Below are 17,272 nucleotides of genomic sequence, written 5' to 3'. Positions count from 1 at the left end.
ATGTAGCCAAGGAATCAGTGTTTCCTGATTTAGTCTGATTTTCTTTCCATGATCAATGATGAACATGCTGCATTAATCACTGCAAGCGTGCAAGTTGTTTATTTTAAAAGTTGGAAATGCAGAGAGAGCGTTGAGAGAAGGAAGCAGTGCAGGGAAGTTTATTAAATCTCTATAGGGGCAGTAAACGCATTTATATAAACCAAATGTAACACCTTAAATAAATTTTTAAATGTAGGGGAAAGACCATAATCATGTGGACCAACTGTTTTTAACGACATTTTTCTATACATTTTACACATATGGATAAACCTACTTTAAAGCTGTTAATAGGAGAAAAAATAGAAAATGACAGTAATTTCATGGAGAAATAATGACACATACATTAATATTAATTGTAGATAGTAGATAAATATCAAAAAGTTTCCATATGGTACTTTTATAAAAGCACATTACAATGTGAAATCAATACAAATTGATAAACATGCAACTCATCCCATAGTCTGTTTTCAAACAGATGAGGCTAAAGTAGCAAACACTAATATTGTATTATTTTATTTATTGTATTATATAACTATATTTATATTTCAATAAGTAGCCACTTGAAGTGATGCAATTTATTTGCTTATATGTAAACTCGTCATTTTCAAATAGAATGAAATGCCTGCGTTTACAAATGAACACAACTGTACTGCGCCCCCTGCTGACCATGCTGTGTTCCAACTGTTTAGTCTCTTCTTTTTTGTTTTCTGTGCTCTCATAGGGCTACTAAGTTTTAAAACATTGAAGGTTGAGCTGAACAGAATTGTAATTTTCATGTCAAGAGAAAGATTACACAAATTACAATCGATCAGAAAATGGCACAGAAAAATTCCGAAATAGTCTTGTCAATGTGCAATTTAGATTAGTGACGATCCAAAACCATTTGTCTTAAGCAGATGGGTTTTGTAAAATATAAATGCAATATAAATTATATAACAATTTGAAGACTATAGCCCAGGTTTCTGAAATGGTCTCAACATCAAATATTGAAACTGCTCTATCCACAAAATCACATATTTTACTTCTAACTGTGCAACGAATGTATACCATTGAGGAAGACGACAGAGTATTTTAATTATAATGTTCCCTTAAAAAAAGTATAATACTACATAATTTAATGAATTTTTTGACTAGCGGTATGCAACCTACCCAAAATGGATCTAAGACCCACTACTGGTACCTGAACCATGAATCACTGCTATATAGACTAAGAATGTGAAGAAAAACCCAAGAAGCAATAACGATTGAGCGGAATGAACAACTTAATCTAAAACAACATTGAAACAGTAGGCGAGAACACAAGTGTGTCATTTCTAGTGTAAGACCTATACGCAACCTTAGTGCTAATCTATACTACCAGACGGGCCACATTGTCTGGTTAGATACACTTCGATGGTGATCCCCCCTGATGTTCTGCAAACCATTTAATCCAGCACTGGGGTGTTTCCCCCGTTGTACCAGTCTGTGCTGTGTTGTTCTAACCCAGGTTGTTCAAACCTGTAGGGCTCTGCTGAAATACATTCCCCAAGAGGGCTTGCACCCGTCTTAATGCAAAATTGGGACAGAAAACACTAAAGCTCATTTAATGGAAAGTCAATATTGATGTGAAGATTGCAACGTGTCCTTTTCATTTTCACACTTTCACGTGGTACAACTTTAGTGGTGCACTTAAGAATGAACACAACCCGTGGTCACTAATGCCTATGGTTTGTTTTTGGAAGACGACATAGGAAGTAGGAAGGCATCCACTTTCTGTCTCCAGGCTATGGGTGGCTATCACATAACTATTTGTTCATCGTTTGGATTCTCAGATCTGTAATCCATGGTTATATTAGCATATTCAGTTTTGCATTTTAACTATGACTTTGGACCAGAATCAACATTTTGGGGATGTTTTTGGCAATAGTTGCTCCCAAGAGACGAAACAACAGAGTCTCTCGATCTGCTAAAATTTCCTCTAGGGGTGGCATGTTTACATGACTTGTGCAAATGACAACTATAGCATGCATTCCCAGATGCTGCACTCCTTGCCTTTTTAGTGGCGCCATCATCCACTGGCCAAGTATGAAGGAAACTAACACAAATAAAGCAAAAATACAACAGCATGCTAAAAGAAATTCTAAGTATGCAAATGTGACCTGATAACTATATTTTAACAAAACAGCAGCTGCTAAACATGCCGATCCGCCTTGATTATTATCAGATAAAGTCTGTCTAAACACGACATGATCTTTCAGTGTTGTGTGTTTGTGTTGGGGCATTTGTGTGTGTGTGGGGGTGAAGAAACACAAAATACAATGGCAGGTAACAGTTTGCTATAATCACTGTTGGCTACACCTTGCAATCCAACCTACCTTGGTGTTCACAACACCAGCATCAATCGGAGCTGGTCTTCTTATGTGGTCCTGTGACTAATTAGTGTCATTTGTATGTTGACCGGATGCACTGACTATGTTCAGAAGTCCCCATTTTTTTGGAAGTAAATGTATGCTTTCACAAATAATGTGTCATTTTCAGGCATTCTGGCCACTTTGTTCGGCGGTCCTTGAACACACCATGTATGACGAAGATTGAGACTTGTGTATGACTTTATACGATGGTGCACAGACAGACAGACAGACACGTGTATTTTCTATTCTTTTTTTTTTTAACTTGTCCCAAATGTTAATGCTGTGCAGAAAATGTACAGAGATGAGGTTTAATAATGTTAGCTCTGTGCTGATGTGCATTTTCTGAGCATAATCTCATGTTATGTTTATGTGTAAGAATTGTTGCATTGTACTGATTATTTCCAAGTTGTTGCACACCAAAGCACACCTAAAGAACATAAAGATCACAGTTCACCACATCTTACCACAGCTTGTCACCAATTAAATACGCCAAAACTAGGGGTACGCCACTGTGAAAAGTTTGGGAACAGCTGATTTACTGTATTGGGTAATTAAATACAAGCGATCAAGAAAGGTGAGGAATCTGCTGAGCAGGAAAGCCAGAGTAATCTCCATCTCCAGAATGGTGACAAAATCTTGTCATGTTTAATCTTGCGAGATGTTGTGACATGAGATCTTGTGACACCCCTACTAAATACATTCTATTTGGGTGACACAATTCAATTTCTCAAAAAGAGAAGCCAGTGTGTGAGCGTGTGTTTACACACAGCAGAGTGTTTCAGCTCAGTGTCGAGGCCTGGGAGAATCTCCTGAGTCCATGTGTTTATTCTACTGGGTTCCTGCATGACTGCGCGGGACACTGCAAGTCAATTAAACATAAACAATTGAAAAAGAACAGAAAATGATTTGATCCAATGAGATATCGGTACTGGTAGCATTAGGGGTGATTCTGCACAAATCTGCTTTGAGGCTAAATGAGCTCTGCACTTTAAAATGATTAGGAAATGTGGCAAATCTCCTTCCAGCCATATTTGGAGTTAAAGTGACTCTCTCTAGAGCAATTACACTAAGTTGTGTGTTTATGTTATCTAATAGGCCCCATGATGTTTTAAGTGGTGACCAACAGGCAACATTAGCTTCCCATGTTATGGAGCATTGGATCCAGTAGTATAGTATCAGGTGCTGTACTATCAAAGCACCATCTCCTCAAAGACAACCCCTTATCACAACAAGGTCCCCGACTCCGCCTCGCACGATCGGGGCCTGGCAGCTGCCTGGGTGGTCTTCAAGGCTTAGCTATAACGGTGCCGAGCAGCTATGAGAAAATGTGGACTACAGTGCGAAGGCCCAATTTCAGCCAGATACTGTAAGATGGGACTGATAAGGCAGGCTGGGTAGAAGATTTATCAAAATGAATTAACTTCAATGTTCAGGAGTGGCAGATATGAAGCAAAAACGAGATTAAAGTGAAAGGTTTAAATGGCATTTTGTTTCCATGGCAGTTGGGTTTTTGGAGGATTTCCTTAAAAGGCAAAAAGACAAATTGTTTAATTACACCAAAAGCGCAAATACCCGTCAGGAGTTCAACAAGATTTTGTGCAATTTTGCATCAATAACATATATAATATATATAATTACATATAATGTACTAACTGCTCCAGTCTCTGGCAGGCGATGTCATCCGTGATAATTCAAACACAGCGACAGTAGATACAAATAACTTTGGTATTGCTACAAAAGCCATCTGCCAGGGATTTGAAGTTAACTTCACCAATCTAAGTACGCTTTTCTTTCTCCATTTCTGCTCAATATTTATTCCAGCTTGTGGCTACTGAGTTACGTACGTGCTTCAATCAAACAGTGACAGTGACGGTGTCACACACATATTTTCTTTAATATTTCAGTCCCATGTAAGTATTGGGTCACCTCACAATATTATGAGTATTACTAGAACTTTTTTCTCATTACAACTTTTCTGAATATTTTTACTTTACTTAATTTTTCAGCGATTTCAACTTTGTTCTTGTAAATTTTCTCAATAAAACTTTATTCCCAGTGACAGTGAATCAATGACAGTGCGTGCTCCTCCTGTTTGACCATCAGCACACATTGTCATGAACGTGTTAACTTTGACAGCCCTAATCATAACCAGACAATAACTCAAAATTGCCGGTCGCGAAGACTCCTGTTGTTTACATATGTGTATGTTCCATTGACACTTATGTGAATACCATACAGTGGCGAGTGTGCAAGCCAATTCCTCGCTCTTCTTTTTTTTGTTTTTTTTTTGTAAACAAAGAATTGTGAAAAATATTTTTTGTACAGTCTCTTCTTTTAAATCACTATTGGTAACATCTGATTGCCGATGGTGGTATTCTGATATTGCTATACTTTTTAAAAGTGTAGTTTGGAGCTGAAGAGCGACACCATGAGGACATCGTCCCAATGCAGTGTTTCTGGTTTTTGCTTCCCCTCATGGCTGTATTCAACCCCAAAAAGTATGATTTATTAATTCACATATTTTTGAAAAACCGTGATGAGTGAAGCCATGCAATTTGAAATGCCAGTGGAAAAGCGCCACTGTATTTTCTATTGCCATTATTTCCTGGTTTCCATACCTGAAAAAATCAGCGGTTAAACCTACTGAATGCTGTGAAAACAGAATGTGTTCTCCATTGTTCCCCATGTCCCTGAATTGGACCCTTTAAGTGAAAATGGACAGAAATGGTGGGTGGGTGGTGGTGGTTGGGGGGGTCTTCTCGTCTACAATGTTTCCTGCCTTCCACACCAGCTCTAATTGGAAATATGGGTGGCCCTGTTTATTTGCATGGTTGAAATGCGGCGAGGTTGTATTTATATTTTCATGGCGCGTTCTCAGCAGTGCTGCATTACATAGCCTTCCCTTGAGAAGACTGTGTGGGAGAGGGAGAGAAGCAAATGGCCGAATGTGTGCAAAGGAAAGGGTTGTATGAGGTGTTTACTGTGGAAATGCACATGGACCTTTATGTTGACAACAATGTACCTTGAGAATATTCAGCATATGATATCAAATATGCCTAAAATGCTAAGAAAGTGACAGTAGTTTGTTTAGATGGATAAAACAGTAGCACCATGCGACGTTTTGATGTTATTTGTTTATTTTTCAGCATGACTGCACAAAATTAACAAGGCCAGCCAAAGTACGAGGTTACCATGAATATGAATTTATTTGACTGAGCTTGAGAGTTTTTTTTGTTCAGAGTATGGACCAAAAAGGAAAAGAGGAATATGTCACACCAAAAAATACATTTTACATGGACAACAAATTCTACTTGGACCAAAGTCATGGACAAAATTGGACTATATTTTGCTATATGCAGAGGTTCCATTAAGAGATTATATAATAGAATGCATTCTTTCAGTATGTAATCCTGCACCACTTGGTAAAACTGCTGCTCTAAATGAGGTTTAAAGAGTACAACTAACCCCACAGTATATCTAAGACCATCTAGCCTCAAGGTCTCATTGGTCCCATAAGTATACAAGGCTAGAAATTATCTTAAGATGAGCCATGTCAGAGCTATGGCGGGGAGTGTTTATCCTTTTAGGCTGAAACTCTGAGTGCCGGAAGGCCGGGCTTTCTAGTCAAGCTGTGGCCACAGAGATCCTGGGCCCGACTCTAGATAAAGTAAACACACACAAGCGTGTGCACACACATGCACATACACACAAATACACTCAGAAAGGGCTCTCCCGTCCTCCACCCTGCCCGTCAGCTGGAGACCACACACCCAGACCACACAGAGTCTGAGAACAGGCCCAGTCAGTCTCACGCAACATGGCAGCTAGAGCTGTCACTCTATGTTTCTTTCGACACCGCTGGTACTGATCACGTCACAAGCAAAACATAGTAGCTCTGTTTCAAAAAGTTGTAATACAGGGGAAGCTGCAACATTTTGCGTTAGGTCAAAGAACTACATTGTGTTAATTAACCCAAGTCATTCAGAAAACGTGGTGGTAAAAATATCGGTTGTCTTAATACACCATGAGGGTTGATTAGAGCGGCAGTTCAACAACAAAACAAACAGGAACATCAAGTCTGAACTTTAGGTTCTCTTTCCCTTCTATATTTTGTCTGTAGACAATTAACACAAAGTATTTACACAATGCATCATTTATTTCACTAATGGCATCTGATCCTATTTACCTATTTATGCCAGTAAATTGCAGGGGGTGCATGGAAACATTTCATTTCCAAGATGACAAGTAAATATTCTCAGTGGAGTGTGAACACTTGACCTGACAATTTTAATACACCTGAGGTATAGCACCCCCTGCTGGGCATTTAATTACTGCAGCTTTCTTTTAAGAAAATAATCTCTTATGACATCTCTGCCCTGTTGATTGCACTCACTGGTTTGTCAACTCAATGTTTTTTAAATATAATTTTTACTGACAGGTTGCAGAAAATCTGCAGCTTTATTGTAAAGGATTGGGTCAAATTGGGTAAATAGTTCCTTTCTTCAAAACAGGCAATGCTCCTTTGTTTAAAAAACAACACAAAATGCAATTAAATTACTGAATTGGTACACTAATCAAGTTGGTTAACATCTCAAATAATTTTTCATAACTTTGTCTTCTAGAATCTGAATACACACATTCCTGTGAACTGCAATTGCAATTCTTTGACATGATCAGCTTTTATTGCACCGCACACTAGATGTCAGGGTGCTGGCCGGTGTCGAGTGATGTTAGGTACATAAAGAGCTCAAAGAGGTCAACAACCAGCTCCCAACCACAGAGTCAACAAGCAGGATCTGAGTCTGCAGGGGTTAAGTAAGACTGTCATCAAATACACAAGCAGTGGTCTTGAGTCTGGTATAGGGTTACCGCACAGGTATGTTTGAGTAAGCTCCATTTACACGTTGAAAAAGGTGAATGCACAAAGTAAAAGGCACTACACAATTATAATTGTTGTGCAAGTTTACACTGTTTTCTTTACACATCACCCATCAAGTTCTATAATCTCCAAAAGAAATTCACACACATAATATATAATCATCCTTAATTACTAGATTTCTACTACTATAGTGCTCTACAAGATTAATGCAATTATATGAATGAACCCAAAATATGTCACAATTGGACCACGTTAGTTTAAGTCCACATTACAACATATGTATGCTTACATTTTTTAACAGACATACGCAATTGTTCAAGCCTTTTCCTCATTCCTCCAAGAGAGGCCGCCGTTGAACACATAAATAGCTGTTGCTTTAAAACCTCCCCTTCAAATCATCACATTTGGTGGTGATGGTGTTGCTCTCCTCTATTCACAGAGTATTTATTTTAATCAGGAACACTAATATACTTTGCACATTGAATGTCCCTTAATCCTCTTGTTAACATTGATGTTGATGCAGACTTCAAGTAAACTATCATACAAAGATGGACATGTTCAAAGGAGAGTGAAAAAACAATTTCCAATGTGGTATTGAAAGTTTTATTAAGTGTGATCAAGTATTCCCATTGATCACTTGTTGCTGAGGGGGAAAGAGCAGGCTTTATCTTTGTTCATTAACTAATTTTACAACACAAGTGACCTTCATTTCTCTGCAAACAACAAAATGCGGTAATGTTTGCGGCTTGTGATGTAAAACAAAGTAACGGCTGATAGACACAGGGGAAAAAAGGTGGCCATACTACAAATAATGTGGCTTCCTGCAGCGAGGAAAGGGGAAACGTGTGGTAAAGTGTGGATGTCTTTCTTATAGAAAACGCAGCTCACAGTTTAACCTTATGATTAGTTACAAGAGAAACAGAATCCAACACAAGCTTGTTTCATCTACTGATACGTATTTATCTAAAAAAAAATGAATCATGACTTCCTGCTGTCACATTATCATTTTTCTGTCAGTATTATAATTCTTGAATTTGAAATTTATGGTATGCATTCTTATTTTATGACTTGCTGTGCATCTTCACTGCATCAGTAAAACGCAATGGGATGGTCCGTGATGGTGTCTGAGTTACTGATTGTGTAGGTGGGGGAATCACACCATATTTTGGGGGCCTCCATAAATGTCACATCCTTATTATAATAGTCAGAACTGTCAGACAAACACGCATACACCTGGGAAAATAAGTATTTGATCTCCGTTTGTCCCCCAACAAAGATAATGATATTAATGTAATTAATGTACAGGCTGCATGTTTTTTTCGTCCTTTTGGGGCCTCAGGAAAACCCAGTCACTGGGACCCCTGATGAATGTGTGGTGGGTTCTGTCCACCTCTCGAAAGTGTCATTGCACCACCTCAAAAAAGAATTTGCGAAAGATGTGCCCGTGAAAATTTTATTTTGCTGCTTTTAAAAATGTTCCTGCCTTTAGTTTTAAACATAATCTTTGTAAAAGTTCTTCTCATAGTTATGACTTAATTCCTATAATATTTCGACTTTATTCCCATAATATTAGATTCTTCTACTACCTAATATCCCAAACATTGCAACTCTTATTTTGCTTTTGTTTCTTAAAAAACTTAAAAAAAAAAATTACACATATTTTCTTTAATATTTCAGTCCCATGTAAGTATTGGGTCACCTCACAATATTATGAGTATTACGAGAACTTTTTTGTCATAACTTTTCTGAATATTTTTACTTTACTTAATTTTTCAGCGATTTCAACTTTGTTCTTGTAAATTCTCTCAATAAGACTTTATTCCCATAACATTTCTACTTTATTCTCAGAAAATGCCAGCACCTGCAAACACTGCCATGTTTATACACACTCATCAAAAATGATTTAAAATGTTTATCTACAGCCAAGTGTGAATATGAGAAAATTCTCATATTTTCTGGAGATAGATAAAGTCCTTAAAATCATCTTGGGGGATTATTATTTCCCACCAAGTAAATCACCTCATTGCTTTTACTGCAATTTATAAGTAGATGTTAATACTCATACCTTTGTGACTAAAAGCATCACTCCCAGCTTCATCTCTAAAACTACTGCATTTTCCTCAGCTGTGCTGCTATCGGGGGGGTGCGACTAAGTTTTTTTTGTGAAAAAGGTTGACACCATCGGAGGTTTTGATGCTTTGGAAAAAAAACAAAAACTGCTCCTGTCACCTTTTTTTCTCCACTCCACAAGTTTGTTGACTCCCATTTCCAGAATCTATTTGCACATGCGCAGTGACATAGAATATTCCACTACACTAGAGGATAAGTCCACCCTTGAAAGGCTGATCTGCCAACCAACATCTGGCACCTGGCTCTGGCAAAGCTTGCAAGAATGTGATGTGGTCAGATGTGACCAAAATTAGACTCACTGGCATCAACTGGACTTGACGTGTTTTGAAGGCAGACGGATGCTGAACACCATCCCAGCTGTCAAACATGGAGGTGGAAACCCTCTGCTTTGGATCTGTTTCTTTGACCAAAATCCCTCCTGAAATCCTGAAATGTGTGAAATCCTGGTAACAAACTACAAACGCCCGACTTCTGTGCTTGCCAACACTCGTATCAAATGTTTATTTCCCTCAACCAAATAAAAATGTGCTTGTTTATTTGTTATTATTCCCGTCCCTCTGAATTATGGTTCATATCTTTGTAAAAGGGTACAAAAGCAGCAGGGGATGAAATACTTATTTTCTCCACTGTATATATAAAACACACATGCATACACGTGCACACACACAAATGAACAACACAAATGCCTAACTTCAATCTAGTAAAGCTGTCATTCAAAAATCGAATCACTTACATTTATGATTTATGGTTCACACAGACAAAAACCTGTCGCCCTACCATTCACGTGATTTTGGTCACACTGTTGCAAGCATTGTGAGAGTGATGTGGTTTTGACTGAAAAGTAAGTAAATGGCTGATGTTGAAACTCTGGACCACAGAATAAAAACGTAAAAAAATCATTTAGGACTTGCTCAGATCTAAGAAGGCATTGTGCTTTTAACATACGTTTAACAGCTGTAGAAATATTGTTCATAAAAAAATTTAGTACCTATTACAATGTAGAACTAACCAGTTAAGTTTTCAATGTGGTAGTGTACCTGCACTACTGTCATATTGGGAAGCAAAACAGCTCCTCCTCTGTTGAACCCGAACATAAAACCACAAAGGTAGTTTTTATTCCCATTTGTGAGGCTCCCAGTTTCAGGTCAGGAGGAACCGTCACCCTTGCATAAAAGGTTATCAGACAACGTTCTTCTTTGCACCCAACGGCCTCTATGTGAGTAAAAATGGCTGACCAAAACAGTTAAGAGACATACAGTATAATATAACACAAAAGTGTGTACACCCCTCACATTTAAGCAATCATTTTCACTATGGTGAACCTTACCACTTTCTGTCATTCACTTTCATTCATTCATTTTCTACCGCTTATCCTCACAAAGATGGGTGGGGTGCTGGAGCCTACCCCAGCTGTCTTCGGGCAAGAGGCGGGGTACACCTCGGACTGGTCGCCAGCCAATCACAGGGCACATATAGACAAACAACCATTCACACTCACATTCATACCTATGGACAATTTGGAGTCACCAATTAACCTAGCATGTGGGAGGAAAACCAACGCATGCACGGTGAGAACTCTACACAGAGATGACAGAGGGTGGAATCGAACTCGGGTCTCCTAGCTGTGTGGCGCAAAACCACTCATCCTCCATGAAACCGAGATGAGATGTTGTAAAATATATAATAGTTCATCACTGATTAAATTTTGTTTAGGTGCTTGTTCCATTCACCTTGATGAATGTAAACAAATTTGAGAATACAGTTTTGTTCACAGGGATAGTTTGGATTTTTTATGCCATCCATTTCCGATCGGATTTTGGTGATGAAGAACAAGTACACTTGTGAAACCCCAGCAACTACCTGGAACTACGTTTTTCATCACTAAAACCCAACCAGAAGTGTACTTTGGAGACCAAGTGGTGGGGTGAGTCAGTGTTGGGCTACACTGCTGATGGGGAAGTCCGACAATTTCATGTCAAAAAATCCAAACTATCCCTTAAAGCGACGTTAACAAAAGACAAATGTGAAATGCATGGATGTGGGCAAGCACAATGCATCTGACTTAATATATTATTGTACTATATTTGTATAATGAATGAGGTTTGAATAAAAAAGTCTGTTGAAATAAACATTTATGAATCTACAAGGAAAGGATGTCATGACTTCATCATGTCTGCAGTGGACAAATATATGAATCCAACAAATATCACTTGGGTGGGACACACTTTAAAAGCACATTTACTTGGTGTAATTTACTATTTTTCCAAAGAAAGTCTATCTTGATTAGTATTTCATAATTATGATTTTGTTTCACCTTTGGAAATAATACATTCATTTAAACAATGTGTTATCACAGTGTGGTTGGTGGCCTTACATCCTGTGCACCTGTGGTAGTATTTCCTGTCACAGTGGCCCTTGGGCCCCCTCATTGACCCCACCCCCAACAGCATCTCTCAAACCACAACGTGCACACTAGTACAATTATATTTGTTAAAAATATACGTTACGTTAGACAGACACAGCAATGTATAGATGCATATACAGCATAACTGAATGTGACGTGCATGTAATATTGGTTGTGCTATATATGTGTCACTCCTGAATAAGTGATGATCTCTGGGGGGAAAGGGTGTTTATAGTTGATGTGTTCAGTTCCTGGGTGTGTTCATAAGACTGTTGGTAGTGGCCATTGCTCTGCTGGTAATGTTTCACCAATTTTCTGGCAAACACTGGCTCCACCTAAAATGAAATTATGTTTATGTGTCAAACATGTCAGGTATTTCGGATTGACATGATTCTTATAGAGAAAGGGGGTTTTAAAGAAATGGTTTGACACACCGGAATATCCTCCATAATGTTTTGCTGTAAATTTTAATGGTGTGCGAAAAATAAGGTTGTTTTACAAAAGTAAATATGGTTTTAAGTTTTTTCATATTTGTAGGTTCGATGGATTAACATTGATAACATTTAGCACACCACACAGGAGACTTTACAACCAAAGGTGTTCTGCTGCTTTCACTTACCTGGATTTGATTTTATTCCTGCTAAATAGCCAAAACATTGCTACGAAAACAATGTAAAGACAGGCATGTTCTCAGAACCAAATTCAACTACTCATGTACTATTTCCACATACTGCCCAAAAGTTCTTCAGCTAACGGTGTGTCACACATTAGTACCTGTGCTGTGATCATTTTTCTTGGACGCTGTGGGTTGGGATACTCGTCTCCAAAGCATAGAACCACCTGGTGTTTCGGTAGATGTCGTCCATTGTGGGCAAAATCTTGAAGCTCTGAGTGATGTGACACAAGAGGTTACAATCATTATTGTAAATCTGTTTTTTTTTAAAGGTCACAATGTTTTAAAATAAAGCCCCCCCACGACATTTTCCTTGTCAAGACATTTTAGCTGGAAGCTGCTGCTGAGCTTGATGGAAATGTGGCAGAGAAAACACCATCAAGTCATATTTGTGGTTGACCACAGGAGGTGGGTGGGGGCTCCACACAATGTGAGCCCTCTGATGAGAATGTGTGAGCAGCATCAACACTGATAGGGACCTACCAAGCGTCAACGCTTTTAGTAGGCCTTAACCATTATCATCATCCGCAATATATACACTGGCAGTAAGACCAGCCCAGGGTGTACAACGCCTCTTGGCCGAAGTCAGCTAGGATAGGCTCCAGCATACCCCGCGACCCTAAAGAGGCTAAGCGGCATAGAAAACAAATGGATGGCAAGATGGATGACAAATGGCCTACATTCAAATGCATTGAAATCACTTAGCAAACAATTCCAGTCTATTTTTTGTTTTCAAAAATTGGAAGAGAGCAGATTTAATAAATACATCGACTAATACCTGTTAACATAGTGAAACACTTGGCGCCATTTTTTGGAAAGCTCATTATCGATATACCACTGAAAAAAAGTTGACTTTAAAATCTAAACAAAGAGTTTGCAAGAGATGGGAGATTCAAACATTTCCAAAGTCTGTTAACGCCTGCTCGGCCTCGTCATACCAGTCAGTAAGTCACGTCATCGAGGTGTGTCCTTACCTGGCTCAACACTTCAAGGACTATCCAACGAAAAGAGACCGTATCAAACTTTCGTGTTACAATTATCTTTTCCTTCTGGACCCACAGCTTATGACGAGGTTTGAAAACTACTCAGTTGCTACACATAACGAAAGTGATCGCCGCCGAGTTCATCGCTATTTCAGTTAGCATTAACTTGTTCGCACTACAATGGGGTACATTGCTCAACACTGCACGATGATGCTGCCCCCTGTTGACTTGGAAAGGAATTTGGATTATTTTGTCCAATTTCAACTACTTAAGTTACTTCCGACCAATTTATTTCATTTTTTCTTCGTCTGATAAAATTTGATAGATATATCTGGAACACCTTCTTTAATAGCGCAGCAACAAATGTACTTAAAAATATTGAAAATTATTTATCTGATGATAATTATGGCAAACATCCCATCATCTAATCTTTTGTTTTTCAACATGCAGCTTGCATATATTGTACTTAAACATATCCACACGTGTGTGTATATACTGTGTGAATATTCTGCTGTGATCTGACATTTTTTTCCTTACCAATTAGAAACTGCTGGGTGTCAAACAATTTACATGACTTCTCCTTCTCCAGCTTATTGGGTTTATCCATATAAGGAGCTAGAGGTCCCTCCCAGTATATGCGTCCTTGGCAAAGGCGCTGAGCATACAAGCCGTCCGCTGTCATCCACAGAAGCACTCCTCTCTCCAGGATATCAGGAAGCCTCTCTGCACCCTGCCTTTGAGACTCGGGAAATGGGGATGGAAAGAGAACAACATCCTCCCCACTGTGAAACTTGTCTTGCAGGCATGATGAAGAGGATGATGGAGAGGAGCATGGTGAAGGAGGGGTGATCCGACAACCTTCCGGGCTGGTGGTGATCACCTCCTTGACTAAAGACTCTCTGTAGAATAAGGACACGTGTAGGCTGAAATCTGGAGCAAAAAGACATGAATTTTTAACTACGGCTGCCAACGGGTGGTATAGGGTTCACTGTAATGCTTGTTGACCTGTAATGACATTGCTGTGGTCCATAGTATACAAAGGAGGTTGTGTCTCTGGCAGATAGGGGTGGAAGGAGAACTGAAAACCTGTGACTTGAAACAGAAAGGCTACATTCACTTTCTACTATTCACTGACCTGATTCATAAATTTCGCTTAAATGTTCTGTGTTGTTTGTAATTATGTTCTACATTGTTCGTTTTATGAAAGCGGACGGTAAATTCACAAAAAATTACATATAATGTTCACGGCAGGAGCCATGAAAAACTCCAGGTCACAGAAAAGCGACATTTCGCAAGCGATGTCAGCACAGTCAAACCGCACAGAGAAAGCAGTGTAAACAAACAGTGTAAACAATGTTCGTTATATTCTTAGTAGTGATGCCAAATTGCTGTGTTGCCGCTGCCTGTCCACAGTGTCTGAGTGGTTAAGCAAAGTTAATAAAACATGTTAGTGACCCAATAAGTATTAATACTGCATCTTACCACTTTCTGACTGTGACTCAGGCCATGGCCGGCTGATTGATGAAGGGAAGTACTGCAGCTCTCCATGTGGTCCGCGGTGATGTACAGGAGGAATATGTTGCTGTTCTGGTGGTTTGTAATCCCTCCAGTCCCTTCTCTCCTGGGACACCATATACGTTTGTACCTGGTTATGGAGAGTGAAAGAATACCATTTGCATATGTGTGTTTGTTTTTACAGTGTTTGTATAGGTTGTATGTGAATAAACTTACTTGGCTGTGCAGTGAGGAGTACGGAGGAATAAAGCCAAAGGAATGTGATGCATCCTCAACACTGGTCATCTTCATTCCTGCTACCGTACCTGGATTAGGTAAAATATATCTCACATTTATTTAAAGGTCTCCTACCATGCAAAACTGACTTTTTAAGTGGATGTTTTATATATGTATGTCTATACGCTGACTGCCTCTAGGTCACATGGTTGAAACCCATCAATTTGTAAAGATTGGACAAATTGCACAATAGCGCTTCTTTGAGCCACACACTCTGTCGGAGACCGGTGTGAACAAAACAACATGTTCACAGTAAGGCTTACTACAGGTTTTGGTTAACACACTTCCAATACACTACTGTGGGACCTCTGAGAAGAGAACACACATCATTACAATGCAATGCAATTCAACACCGGAGAAAACTACAATAATGCATGTTGTTGCATATGACAACATATGACAATAAGACTTCTTTTGTGCTTCCTGCTTGATTAGAATTGACTACAGAACTGCAAAAACAAAGATATCCCAATAGCATTACCTCTTTTGGCTCCCTCTGGAATTATCCTGTAGACTTTATAAGGTTCTGTGATGTCTAGTTGGCTTCTTTCTGTCAACTCGTCAAAGTCATTACTTTTATTTAGAGCACAGCGCAGTCTTGTTTTCCATGTTGGGGGGTCTGGCTTGTCTACACCTTCCTTGTATTTCCCTTTGAACAAAGCCCATGCCTGAAACAATCATGGAATAAAACCACACATTGGACTTTTTTTTTAAACCAAACTGGAAGGTGCAAAGAACATATATTCTGAGGTCTGACCTTAAAGAGTGCAGCATCCTCTTCTCTGTTATAGTCCTGCTTGCCTGCATGTTTCCACGGAATCCTGAAAATGGTTTTCTCCGTGTTCTCCCAAACTAGGCCTGGATATCTCTTGCTGTCAATCTGTTCAATCAACCATTGCCTCAGTTTGCCATTGCAACATCCAACTGCTGGGCAATTGACTTCTTCTAAGTTCATCTCTGTGGGGAGCAAAGGCAGAGAGCATTATTACCACCAAAAACAAGTCACAAGTATGTTTTCATCACATTTTATACAAAGAACAATCAACATTTTGGTGCATCTTTAAGATTACTAGTATACTTGTAAAACCTTGCAAGAATCTTATTTCTTAACAGATAATACATAAATTACCCAAAACTGCACAAATTAAAGGCTCTCTTGGTTAATAAATATTGATGGCAAAATAATGTGCCTGTTGTGAGATCATTCAAAAAAAGATACACTTGGAGGTGCATGTGTATATGGCCTTGACGGAGGCCATTATTAATAAGTCAGACTGCACTATGCCTTTCTTTTGCTATTTACACGAAGTAATATATGTGAAAAGTTTGAACATGTCAAAAGCATGAAAAAGTGTCTCCAAACTCTTGACTTGTCCTATCAACAGTAGTCTTACTTTTATCAGAGGCTGTCATTTCTCCATATGAGAGCAAATGAAACAATTTAAGGACCACCACAGAAAAGAATGCATTTACACCACATACTACACAATTTATACTGAAGATACAAAAATGCATCAATTACAGTCAAACAAATGAAATACTCTTTTTAAATTCGCAGGGAAAGCTTACCTTCTGACCAGAAGAGTTCTGTCACTCTGCATGGGCTCTCCTCTGTATCTTATTCTTAAATCTTAACACCTGACTTGCAAGGGGAGGAGCCTGACATCACATTTGCTGCTGAGAACTGTTCATATGCAAGTTGCTCAACAGTCAGGTGCTACAGGAGTATAAAGTGGGGATTCCCTCTAGCGGACGCCGAAGAACCACCATGCACCTCTGATTTTCTACCAATATGTTTACATGACTTTTCTACGTTTACTGCCCTCTAGCGGTAATCTATGTCAATGCTGCTTATTTATAGTCATTTTGGTAGTGGAACAGTCTTGATGTTTTTGTTGTCTGCCATGTATGGCCTCCTTTGCACATGAGAAAAAAGGAATAAGGGCTGCCACTTTATCAGCACACAGCACTTTAGTATTAAAA

General features: G+C 38.9%; 1 protein-coding gene across 1 annotated transcript; it reads right to left on the bottom strand.

Annotated features, from left to right (window-relative positions):
- Positions 1 to 11,417: 11,417 nt before the first annotated feature.
- Positions 11,418 to 17,005, bottom strand: irf4a (interferon regulatory factor 4a). Its single transcript, XM_058066250.2, has 9 exons — positions 16,859 to 17,005; positions 16,047 to 16,246; positions 15,771 to 15,957; positions 15,230 to 15,318; positions 14,981 to 15,143; positions 14,504 to 14,590; positions 14,036 to 14,428; positions 12,617 to 12,729; positions 11,418 to 12,177 (listed from the first exon to the last, which is right to left on the bottom strand). The coding sequence occupies exons 2-9, from the start codon at positions 16,242 to 16,244 to the stop codon at positions 12,031 to 12,033; spliced, it is 1,377 nt and encodes a 458-aa protein (XP_057922233.2). The 5' UTR covers positions 16,245 to 16,246; positions 16,859 to 17,005; the 3' UTR covers positions 11,418 to 12,030.
- Between the last annotated feature and the right edge of the window lie 267 nt (positions 17,006 to 17,272).

The sequence above is a fragment of the Doryrhamphus excisus genome, linkage group LG6 (genome assembly GCF_037039965.1).
Source record: "Doryrhamphus excisus strain RoL-2023G ecotype Guam linkage group LG6, RoL_Dexc_Guam_v1.1, whole genome shotgun sequence".
Taxonomy (NCBI): Eukaryota; Metazoa; Chordata; class Actinopteri; order Syngnathiformes; family Syngnathidae; genus Doryrhamphus; species Doryrhamphus excisus.
This window is presented reverse-complemented; position numbering and strand designations above follow the sequence as displayed.

Coding starts and splice junctions, on each gene's coding strand:
- irf4a (XM_058066250.2), bottom strand. CDS start 16,244: ATGAACTTAGAAGAAGTCAATTGCCCAGCAGTTGGATGTTGCAATGGC. Junction 15,144..15,229: donor ACTCCTCACTGCACAGCCAA/GTAAGTTTATTC, acceptor CTCCATAACCAG/GTACAAACGTATATGGTGTC. Junction 14,429..14,503: donor CCACAGCAATGTCATTACAG/GTCAACAAGCAT, acceptor TTTTTGCTCCAG/ATTTCAGCCTACACGTGTCC.